Here is a 12,682-nt window from a genome sequence, read left to right on the forward strand (position 1 = left end):
GAAAGAGAAGTTGTTGAGGGTGAGGTACGTTGTGTTTTATCAAGACTCTTGCTTGAACAGTTAAAAAAGTACATGTAATCTCCCTGAAAGTGGCTTTGCCAGGAGATAGGGCCATAAAGAAGGCGTATGGCTTGCTTATCTTTACTGGTCTGAAAACTGAGTACAAGAATCAGTTAGGCCACACTTAGAATATTGAGTTCAATGCTGTTTACGAGATTGCAGGAAGGATTTGGAGGCTTTGGAGAGGGTGCAGAAGAGATTTACCAGGATGCTGCCTGGATTAGAGGGTATGAGCTGTAGGAGAGGCTAGAAAAACTCGGGTTGTTTTCTCTGGAGCAGCAGAGGCTGAGGGGAGCCTTGATAGAAGCCTATAAGATTATGAGGTGCATAGATAGGTTTGATCATAATCTTTTTCTCAGCATTGAAATATCTAATACTAGACGGCATGCATTTACGGTGAGAGAGGAAAAGTTCAAAGGAGATGTGAGGGGCAAGTTTTTTACACAAAGCATGGTAAGAGTGTGAAATGCGCTGTCAGGGGTGGTTGTGGATGCAGATACCTTAGGGGCATTTAAGGGAATTTTCGATGGGATTAATTTAATTTGGCATCATGTCCGGCACAACATCGTGGGCTCAAGGGCCTGTTTCTGTGCTGTACTGTTCTATAACAAAAACAGAAGTTGCTGGAAAAGCTCAGCAAGTCTGGGATCATCTGTGAAGAAGAAAACAGAGTTAATGTTTCTCAGAACTGCAGAAAATAGGGAGGGGAATTGGGTTCAGAGTAAACGATAGGATAGAGCCTAAAGAGAGAGAAGAGCAGTTGGACAGACAAAGGAGTTGCTAATGATCAGGCTGGGAGGGTGAATAGTTGTTAATGGGGACTGTTAGTGACTAACAACAGGGGGTGTGTAGTGGCAGACTATGTGGCAACAAGGCCTGGGGTGTGGGGTGGGGGCACTGGGATATGGGAGAGTTAAGGCCCTAAAATTATTGAACTTGACGAGGTAAATTGGCAGGTGTTGCACCTTCGCCGGTTACAGGGCAAGGTGCTGTAGGGCTGTGGGGAGGTGTTGGGGGTGAAGGAAGTGTGGACCAGGGTGTCCCGGAGGGAACGGTCCCTGCAGAATGTGGACGAGCAAGGGGAGGGGAACATGTGTCTGGTGGTGGCTGCAGTCAATTTTTTTCATTGAGAATGGGTGATGTGATATTGATCACTTCAATTTCTGTGCTCTCTTCACCAAATCCGACCTATCTCTCTCCAAACTGGAACAAAAACAAAGTTGCTGGAAAAGCTCAGCAGGTCTGGCAGCATCTGTGAAGGAACAAGCAGAGTTAATGTTTTGGGTCCGGTGATTGACTGCACTCTATGCACTCAAATCGAACCCTGATGTTGTTATGAAGCCTGTCGATAAGGGCGGTGCTGTTGTAGTCTGGCATACTGACCTCCTGAGGGCAGAAGGGGCTCAGAGTGGGAACGAGGTTGGGAATGGAGGCTTGTGGACAGAGTGAAGACAGTGTGTGAAGCTCCTAGCCGGTCTGTACCTGGTCTCCTCAGTGTAGAGCATACTGCATCAAGGACACAGTGTACCAACCTGCAATGTACATCCGTGTCTCACCTGGAAGGAAGCTTTGAGCTTTGGTGGTGAAGAGAGAGGAGGTGAAAGAACAGATGTTTCACCTCCTCTCCTTGTAAGGCAAAGAGCTGTGGGCTGGGCGGGTGATTTTAGGAACTGGCGGAGGAGGGGATTAGGCTATCACAGAGGAGGGACCTACAGAGTGGAGATGGGAAGGCGGGAGGAAGGAGGCATCTGATGGGGACATCCTCTTGCAGGAGTGGAAAGGATATCTGTTAAATGTGTAGCTGCGGGGGAAGGAAGGTGAGGACCGACATGGGGGAGCCAATCCCGGTTCTTGGAAGGAGGAGGAAGGGCTGGGAGGCACACAACAAATGGAATGGGTGAGTGCTTGTGGGGAAAGCCAAATTCTCTGGAGAGCAATGAATAAAACCCTGTAAGAGGTAACAATGAGAAAGTGAGCATCATCAGAGTAGGTGTGGGGTAGGAAGTGGGAGCAGGGTGGATAGAGTGAGTTCTGTTAACAAGCTGGGCCTCAGGCCAATCACCCCCACCCTGTCACCCTTCAGCCCCTCAACAGCCCTGAGCCGACGGGGAGGGGTGCAGAAAGATCCCAAGGCCATTCTCAGCAAATATTTGAGATGTGCCTGCAGTCACACGTGAGCAAATTTGATAATTGCAGGAGAAGATGAGGATTGACCGTGATTCATTTTGGAGTTAAATGGTCAAGTTACGTGGGGGGACAGTGACATAGTGGAAACATCACTGGGACTAATGAACCAGAACTCCAGACTGTGGACCTGGGGACGTGGGATTAAACACCACCATAAGCGATTTAAGTTCACTTAAAATTTGAGGTTAGTTTCAAGCCTAAAGGTAACCAAGGAACCAGTGTTGATTGTTGTAAAAACCCATCTGATTCACTAATGCCCTTTAGGAAAGGAACGTGCCATCCTTACCTGGTCTGGCCTTCGTCTGATTCCAGACCCACAGCAATGTGGTTGTATATTAACTGCCCTCTGGGCAATTAGGGATGGGTAATAAATGTTAACCTAGCCAGAGACATCCTTGCCCTGTGAATGAGCAAGAACAAGCTGCCCAGCAGCAATGTGGTTTGACCGAGCTGCAGGGGAATTGTAAGTAGCACCGAACTGCGGTCCACAACTGGTGTCCAAGTGAGAGGGTTACCTTCGGCTCTGTTTATTTGTTGTATCATGTCGCGTTGCCACCTTCTGAGAAACTGCCCTTATAAATCATCCTGTTCTCTTCTCTTCCCAGAATCAGTGAATCTGCATTTCACAAAGACCACAAGATCACCGTGATGAGCTACATCATCTCCCTGAAAATGGAGCCCCCTCCATCACTGTCCCACAACCTATCAGGATTCCCTCTCTCCACCTTAACCCTAAGCCATGTGCTGGTAAGAACTGAACTGAACCAGACTCTAACTGATGGTTAGACTGCAAGTGAGGTGTGGAATAAAGGATTTCCAGAGGTGTTCAGTTTTCTCACCCTTGAGTATTCATCTAAAATAGCTTCCAGAGAAAGTTGGCTAGAATATGAGGATGTTAATTACATGCTGAATTGTAATGGAGATATTTAAAAGGATCATCTCAAGGGCAAAGATTGAACAGGTTCGAGCTCTACCCACTGGAGTTTAGGAGAATGGAGGTGATCTCGTTGAAACAGCTCAGATTCTTAAAGAGGATTAACAACTGAAAGAACTGCAGATGTTCTAAATCAGAGACAAAAACAGAAATTGCTGGAAAAGCTCAGCAAGCCTGGCAGCATCTGTGGAGAGAAATCAGAGTCATATTTTGGGTTGAGTGACACTTCCTCAGAAGAGTCTCGGGAAGGGTCACTTGACCCGAAACGGTAACTCTGATTTCTCTCCACAGATGCTGCCAGACCTGCTGAGCTTTTCCAGCAATTTCTGTTTTTGTCTCTGATTCCTAAGGGGCTGAACAGGATAAATGCTGTGAGGATGTTCCCCTTAGGGTCAAGGACCATAGGCATTATCTCAGCATAAAGGGGCACCAATTTAAAGCTGAGATGAGGAGGAATTTCTTCTCTCAGAGGATGAATGGTCTTTGGGGAATTCCTTGGCACAGGGAGCCATGGAGGCAGGGTCCTGGTGGCTATTTAAGGCTGAGACAGCAAAAGTTTTGGTCAGTTGAGGAATCAGGGGTTACAGGAAAATGGCAAGAAAGCGGATTGAGGAATTCTAGATCAGCAGGAATCGTATTGAGTAGCTGAGCAGTCTCAAGGGACTGAATGGCCTACATCTGTTCCTATTTCTTGTGGTTTTAAAGTTTGTTGAGAACACAAGTGTGGCTGGTTGACCCATCTGCTCCTTTGCAGTGATGCTTTTATAAAATCCCCGACACTGGGAGGTTACAGGGACACTGGTCAGATGGGGTTAATTTGTGACTCTTCCACAGGGAGCCTGAAGCAGCAAAATGAAGCAGTAACTCCCCAGCAGGCCTCGCAGCTCTCCAGCACACCCAGCAGTTCCCCTGCACACCCAGCAGTTCCCCAGCACACCCCGCAGTTCTCCAGCACGCCCAGCAGTTCCCCAGCACGCCCAGCAGTTCTCCAGCACACCGCTCCCCAACATGCCCAGCAGTTCCCCAGCGTGTCCAGCAGCTCCCCAGCACACCCAGCAGCTCCCCTGCACACCCAGCAATTCTCCAGCACACCCAGCAGTTCTCCAGCACGCCCAGCAGTTCTCCAGCACAGCCAGCAGCTCCCCAGCACAACCAGCAGCTCCTGCTCACAGAAATCTGTAAACAGGTTTCCCTCCAGTTCTGTCACATCACAAAATTGACTCAAAGGGCTGTGGGTCCCCACTCAAATGTGGTGGGGTGAGGGGTGGTGGTGAGGTGGAGTGTGGGTGGGGGAATGGGATGTGTGGGGTGGGGGGGTGGGTGGTGGGAAGGAAAGCATGTGCAGTGGCGCTGGATCTGAATGGTCTCTGGGATTAAGTCCAATCAGTTTTTGGGAAGATTTGAAAGGCTTTCACCCAGACTGAGGCGAACGAGTGCTGCTGGCATTGTTGACATCCCAGAGGCTCAGAGCTGATGGCCCTGTGTTTCATATTTTATGAAGTGATGTCATATATAAATGATAAACAAAATGAAATGGCACACGAGGCTGGAGAGAGGGTATTGTGTACAGGCAAGTCAGCGATACCTCCTAAACAGCTGGTATCATGGGAATGTTACGGGGAGCTCAACTGTGAGGGGTTGGGGTCTTACATTCAGAATTAGACGGAGGGGGAAGGGAAGGATCCCAGAAATGGAGAGGGAGACAGTGCCCCTGTGTCCCCATGACAACCAGAGCAATTATTTCAAAGCTATTTGCCATTTGAATTTAATGTCAGAAACAACGCAGAATCCAGCTCACATCAGCGGCCCTTCACTCTCCTGCTGGATTTCTGCCTTTTTTAATTGTTTGGCTGTTAATTGACCAGCCCAGGTTCAGCACTGGGCTTCCCTTTAGCAGTATGTCATAACACAGTGAGAGATGTTGCCTTTCACTGGGGAGCCAGGTTATACCAATGTTTGCAATCACTATAGCAAGACTGGGAGCAAGCTTCTCCTGGAGTCTATTCCCATATTTGACCCTAACCGCTGTCACCGATGGATTCATTACCAACCCCTTTTCACCTCGCTGTCTGTGGGATCTTGCAATGCTCACATTGGCTATTCTATTTCCCGCTTGATGTCTTTTGAGGAAATGACTCAGAAAGGTTTAAAGTTGAAGCTGCATTAGCTCCAGCCATAAGACCATAGGACATTGGAGTGGAAGCAAGGCCATTTGGCCCATCAAGTCCACTCCACCAATTAAATCATGGCTGATGGGCATTTCAACTCCACTTCCCTGCACTCTCCCCGATAAGACCATAAGACATAAGAGTGAAAGCCAGCCTGATGTCGCACAGTTCTGGGGTAGAGAAACAGGTAGTCTTGCATGATGTCCTGATAGAGGCAAATGTGTCCACTCTTGGCTTCTGATAGTATAATGATGCCTAACTAGTTAATGTTAATCGTACTTATTGCTGTCATAAAATAAACGGCTCTCATAACTTGAGCCAAGTCCATCTTCTCGTTAGGACTGTAGAATTATTTATTCTCCATCACAGATTCGATTCCATATTGAAAGGAGGATTGAGGAGTGTGGCTGTGCAGTCTAAGGTGTTGGATTATGTTGGATTGGAGACATGGGTTCACACCCCACTGGTCAACAGCGCTTGTTGTTAGTTATGTGTTGGAGGGCTCTCACGATACAGTGGTAGTGTTCCTATGTCTGAGCCAGGAGACCTGGGTTCAAGTCCCACCTGATAACATTCCTGAAGAGGTTGATGGAAATGATCTAGGAAAGAGGATTGGTGGCAGCAAGTCGATTCTGTGAATGTTACAACAGTGCTTACACTCCAGAATGCTCTTATCAGTGATAAAGCAATTTGTGACTCCTTGAGGTTGCGAAAGGTGCTACATGAATGCAAGTCCTCCTTTTGGACCTATAATTCAGGTTGCTGTCTGCTGTTCGACTTTGGAGTTCTTGGCGAGCTGTTGGGACACTTTGGAAGAGGGTGTGTGGTCATACAATATATAGGCTTTTCCCACAGAGCCACCATACAGTGAGTATGGCTAACAGTCAAAGTGTGCTCTGCTTGTGTCTGGTTTTTATGCTGATGCTGGGTCTGTTTTGGCTTGTTACTCTTTTATGAAGTGTGAGATCAATTTTCATCCTATTTGTGTCGGTTTTAAATGCCCCTTGCTTGTTTTCACGCATTAATCCAACATTACTGAGAACATGTTTTCATAAGCAACAATGTCAGAACTTAACTCTCTGAGTGCACCCTCTCACTGACACACTCTTCCAGTGGGATAGGCTATCCCGGTTAGACACAAGCACCAACAACTTGTATTGATATCGCATCTTTAATACAACGCAACATCAGCGTAACTGGGATGTTACACGGCTGGTTTTGACATTGGCCCACATGAGGACATGTTAGAACAGATGACCCGACATTTGGCCAAAGATGTCAGTTTTAACCGGCATCTTGAAAATGGTGAGAGACAGAGGTGTTTAAAGTGAAAAGTTTGGAGGGGCTTTGAGGAAAGGCTTTCCACCCAGAGGGTGGTGGGTGTCTGGAGTGCAATGCCAGGAAGGCTGGTAGAAGCAGCAAACCTTACAGCCTTGAAAAAGTACTCAGATGAGCACTTGAAGGGTCATAACATTCAGGGCTATGGGTCTAGTATGGGAGCCTTGGACCAGCCCACACCCACTTCTATCTAGAAGGACATGGGCAGAAGATACACCAGCCCCTACAAACTTCCCTCCACCGTCCTGACCTGGAAATGTACCCCGGTGTGGAGGTGCTGGTGTTGGACTGGGGTGGACAAGGTCAAAAATCACACCACACCAGGCCACACACAGGTTTATTTGAAAACACAAGCTTTCAGAGCCTCGCGCCTTCTTCAGGTGTTATTGAGAGAGGTGGTATCAGACACAGAATTTAGAAGTAAAAGATTAAAGGGTCACACCATTGATGAGGATGTATTAAACAAACCTGAGACGCTGTTAAATCTTTAATCAGTTAGAATGTTTTAATTGATTAATATGTATAAGTAAATCCCCAAATTCCTCTCAAGTCACTGTCTTAAGAGAAGTAAAGGATTTATCAGTGTAAAGAAGCGGTGACATTTTAGGTCAGACAATGCATGTCTAGAACAGGTGGAACTTGAATCCAGGTCTCCTGGCTCAGAGGTAGGAACACTAAGACTACTTCGTGAGAGATACAGAATCTGTTTAGAATCTGTTTGTGTTTGGAGTCACACAGACTGAATAACACATCCTCATCAGTGGGGTGACCCTTTGATCTTTAACTTATAAATTCTGTGTCTGTCTATTTCTTCCTCCTGCCATCTGACAAAGGGACTACACTGTGAAAGCTTGTGATATCAACTAAACCTGGTAGACTGATGTTGTGGGATTTCTGACCTTAGAAATATATCCCCGTTCCCTCACTGTCGCTGGATCAAAATCCTAGAATTCCCACCCTAAGGGCATTGTGGGTCAACCCACAGCACATGGACTGCAGTGGTTCAAGAAGGCAGCCCAGCCCCACCTTCTCAAGGGGCAACCAGGGACGGGGGCAATAAATGCTGGGCCCAGCCAGGGACAGTGATATAGAGTTATAGAGTCATACAGCACAGAAACAGATCCTTTGGCCAAACCCCTCCATGCCAACCAGGCATCCAAATCTGACCTAGTCCCATTTGCCAGCATTAATCTAAACCCTTCCTATTTATGTACCATCCAGATTCCTTTTAAATGTTGTAATTGTACCAGCCTCCACCACTTCCTCTGGCAGCTCATACCATACACGCACCACCCTCTGTGTGAAAATGTTACCCCTCAGGTCTCTTTTAAATCTTTCTTCTCTCACCTTAAACCTACATCCTCTAGTTTTAGACCCCCCCAGCCTGCCTATTTACCCTATCCATGCCTCTCATGGCTTTCTGGACATGGCCCAGGAAAACGCAGCCCCCTTGTCTGTATCACAAATGATTAAAATAACGTGTGGGTGGTAGCATATTTTTGACAGTACAGACTCGTTGGGCTGAAGGGTCTCTCCTGTAGTGTATGTTTCTGTGATTGTAGGTATGGAGAGGACAGTGACCACCAGTGACTGATGTGAGCCCTGGTACGGGCCTCAGCTTGTGTGTTTGCTCATGACACAGGAGGCTCTCAGCTCAATGCTATCTCAAAGAGAAGCTGGCCTGTCCTCATGGAATCAAGGAAAACTCCACACCATCCAAAACCTCGTCACTCAGGTATTCTTCCTCTCACGTATGTTGAAGGCTAGACTCTCCCCGCCCCGGCAGCTCCCCCTCCCGCCGCCCCCCCCACCTCGGCTGTCCCCTCTCTCAGAAGGCCACTGCCGACGAGGGAATCTAATACTGGATCTCATTCTACTCCTCAGCCTCCTGCAGCAGCAAGTGTTCCACAACAAAGACCTCAGCAAGTTAACAGAAATCCTCGAGTACAGTTCTCATTGTCATCACTGCCCTCCTGCACTACAGGTTGTGTATTAGAGACACTTTTCTCATAATTATTCACTTGTGAGATGTGGGTGTCTCTGGTTGGGCCCAGCATTTACTGCCCGTCCCTACTTGCTCCTTGAGAAGGTGGGGGTGAGCTGCCTTCTTGACCCGCTGCAGTCTGTGTGCTGTAGGTTGACCCACGATATCCCTTAGGGAGGGAATTCCAGGATTTTGACCCAGTGACGGTGAAGGAACAGTGAGAAATTCTATCAATGATGCCTGATCCACCTCCCCCAGAGTGAATGTGAGGATCATCAAACAAACGGCAGGAATATTCTTGAAGTCAGTTCCACATACAGTCAGGCAAAACTCCTCGAATGGGCTGCACACTATGCCCTGAGACTGAAACCTTCCCCTGTGGCCAGTGCTTCGGGAGGGCACAAAGCAAATGCTACAATACACCCTGAAGCTCTCCTCACTGCAGCAGCATTGGCTGTGATGGCTGGGAGGAACATCCTAATCATCGTTTGGAACGGAGACAATGTGGCTGTCAAGCTGCATCACGCGTTGTTCGTAGTGACTTGTCATGATGAAGCAGAAATGTTGGCAGATATAAAAGGAAGCAGACCCTGTACTCCGGGTTCACTAGCTCCCGTGGATGTCGTTGTCCTTGAGCCCAAAGCACTGTGGGTCAGGAATTGGCCTGTTCAGTCACATGACAATGTACGACAGAACCACGTGACCCTGTGTGTGTTGTCATTCTCGAATCAAGGGACATCCTGCCAACGGTGATCGTCCTGGTGAAATCAAAATCCCACAGATGCTGGAAATCAGAAAGAAACATGGAGAGTGCTGGAGAAGCTCAGCAGCTCTGGCAGAGTCCATGGAGAGAGAAACAGAGTGGATGCATCGAGTGCGGAAGTTCTGGAGAAGAATCATACTGGGCTGGAAATGTTAGCTCTGTTCCTTTCTCTCTCTGTGTGCCTGGTTCCCACATGGCACTACAGGAAGGATGTGAAGAGGTGATCATAGAAAAGGGTCCAGGGAGGAGAAACATCAGCGAGGAAGAAAGGTTGGAGAGCTTGGCACTGCCTTCTTTGGAGAAGACAAGTCTGAGAGAAGATTTGATTAAGGTTTGCATAGGCACCAGGGTGAATATAAGATTAGATTAGATTGCCTACAGTGTGGAAACAGGCCCTTCGGCCCAACAGGTCCACACTGTCCCTTGAAACATCCCACCCTGACCCATTCCCCTATAACCCACACACCCCTGAACATTACAGGCAATTTAGCATGGCCGATCCACCTAGCCTGCACATCTTTGGACTGTGGGAGGAAACTGGAGCTCCCGAAGGAAACCCACGCAGACATGGGGAGAATGTGCAAACTCCACACAGACAGTCGCCCGAGGCTGGAATCGAACCTGGGTCCCTGGCGCTGTGAGGCTGCAGTGCAAACCACTGAGTCACCGTGCCGCTGTTTGTTTCGGTGGATGGGTCAACAACCAGATGGCACGAATTTAAGTTGGCAAAGGAACCACAGGCAATTTGGAAAGAGATTGTTTTTCCTGAATGAGAGGTTTGGATCTGGGATGCACTGCCTGAATGAGGTGGGACTTTCAGAATGAACCTGGATGAGATCCTGAACGGGAACAAAGTTTACAGCTTTACAGAGAAAGGGTGGTTGAGTGGGATTGTCTGGATTATTCTTGGGGGGAGCTGTCATGGAGACAACGGTCTGAATAACTTTATTCTGTGCTGGAAACAGTTAGTCCACATTGGGAGTGAAGGGTGAAGCAATGGAGGGATTTGAATATGTTGTCGAACTTGGGCCCACTTGGGGGTGGGCGTGCTGGTCAGCGAGCACCGGAGTGATGGGCAAATGGACTTGGTGAAAGCTGAAAATTTCCACTTGGCCTTTTGGTCCCCGAGCAGATGGGAGGAGGCCAGGGGCTGTGGCTAGTGATGACCTAGTGATGCTTGGGCTAGTTTCTGTTTCTACACCAACAATCCCTATCCCGGGAAGATTACAGGGCCCATGGCTAGAACTCAGGACTGTGAGGAGAGGCCTTTTGGTTGGTGGGGACAGAGAGGAAGAAGATTTCATTGTCATCCTCAAAGGAAATTAAGGGGGAGAATTTGTAGGGGTCTTGAAAAGAAAAGACTGTACTGGAGTGTGGCCTACTGTGACAGTGAAATTTGATGGGCTGAATGGCCTCTTGAGTCATTCTGTCCTATGGTACACTGTGTTCCTTGCTTCTATATTTTAATAAGACCCAGTTACCTGAGATATTCTTCACACCAAACGTTGATGCTCCCTTTGGTATGGAGAATGCAGACTGAACCATTGTGGTAGAAATTGAAGATGATTGTTTATGGACCCTGATGTCCTTGAGCTTTTGTCTGCTGACTTAAGGTGACATTGGTAGCGGGGTAGAGTAAAGAGTTCGCACACCTAATGAGACACAATGTACACCATCTCAGGAAGTGATGCTATAATGCACATCTTGTGGCAAGATGAAACCACAATAAGATGTTTCGTAAATAAACTTAATGTTTTTCTTAGCTCAGTAGACTGTAAATAATCTTAGGCAGCGTGACAAGACCAACAGTATTATAAAGTGCAGATTGGAATGGTTACTGGGGATAAGGAAGAATTAAATGGCAACAAATGATCATAATGAATAGTGCAGCATTTGCGATGTGCTGAATGGCCTCGCCCTGCTCCTCATTTCTATGTTGCTGTGAGTGTAGGGTTAGTCCTTGGGCTGGCTAGTTGATGAGAATGCTCTGTAACTTTATAGTTGCTGATCTGGGAAACCATTTAAAAACAGAGATTTCACTTTTCACAGTAATTTGACAACATTCGGATGTATCTGAGCAGGTCAGAGAGCTCTGGGAATAAGTCACAATTCAAGGCAACAGCATACAGGTTTAATACTGTCTCTGATTAGAGATAGAATATTAGAACTAAGTGCATCATTGGGAACTCAGTGTATTACAAAGGAATGTAGTGAGTTATAGGCATATTTTGCCTTTAATTTCACTCCCCTTGGTTACCACAACCGTTACATTCACATTAACATGAAATACCACAGCTATTTCCCACTCCAAAGTACAAAGACTCCTTTCCCTTCTGTAACTGATATATCCAATCAACATTAACAGGCAGATAAATACAATGCATATTTTTAAGCCTCAGTAAATACAGTTCATTCATACCCTTTAATTTAATTTCATTTAGAATTGTTGTGCAAAGAAGATGAAGACTCTATTGAATTATACTGAGAGGATAAATGATCAATCTTTCAAAAGGAAAGAATTACAGCACCACAAAGAAAGACCAGGCATGGAGAGATTTCTTTTTAATTCATTGATGGCATATGGGAATCACTAGCTGGGCCAACATTTATTGCCCACAGGGCAGCTAAGAGTCAACCACATTGCTGTGGGTCTGGAATCACATGTAGGCCAGGCCAGGCAAGGATGGCAGGTTCCCTCCCGAAATGAGACGTTAGTGAACCAGATGGGTTTCCCCCAACAATCACTTCATTAGACTTTTATTGAATTTAAATTTGACCATCTGCCATGGCAGGATTCAAACCCAGGTGCCCAGAACATTACCTGGGTCTCAGGGTTAATAAGTCTAGTGATAATACCAGTAGGCCAGCACCTTCCTTGTAGGCTAGCTCTTTCAAAGAGTTAGATGTGCTGAATAGACTTTTCCCTTCTGTATTGCTCCAGATAAACAATGTCCAATTTTTTAGTTTTACTTCTAGATATTTGTATTGCATCTTAATCTGTAGCACTGCAAGTGCCTTGGGCAGCTTCCTATAGCAAATGTCTGGTAACAGCACACTGCTCTTACAAATGATTTATATTGATTCTTTGTTTATACCCTGACTTTTATTATTCTGTGACATATGTCTGGGTGGCCCATGAAGCCAGAAAGTGCCGTGGAATTTTTCTGTTACAACTCCACTTGATGTGTGACCGACAGGGTCCCAGCTAAAGCAGACTGTGCTCACTGGTGACTCCAGTAATGGTTTAA

At 46.9% G+C, this 12,682-nt stretch overlaps 1 protein-coding gene across 4 annotated transcripts in view; it reads left to right on the forward strand.

Annotated features, from left to right (window-relative positions):
- Positions 1–12,682, forward strand: part of adgrd1 (adhesion G protein-coupled receptor D1) — a 259,133-nt gene that overhangs the window by 74,457 nt on the left and 171,994 nt on the right. For all 4 annotated transcript variants that reach the window (XM_059654884.1, XM_059654887.1, XM_059654885.1 and 1 more), the window contains one exon: positions 2,853–2,994. In XM_059654884.1, coding sequence (XP_059510867.1) covers positions 2,853–2,994 — 142 coding nt within the window. The remainder of the gene's footprint in view (positions 1–2,852; positions 2,995–12,682) is intronic.

Source organism: Stegostoma tigrinum, chromosome 26 (assembly GCF_030684315.1).
Source record: "Stegostoma tigrinum isolate sSteTig4 chromosome 26, sSteTig4.hap1, whole genome shotgun sequence".
Lineage (NCBI taxonomy): Eukaryota > Metazoa > Chordata > Chondrichthyes > Orectolobiformes > Stegostomatidae > Stegostoma > Stegostoma tigrinum.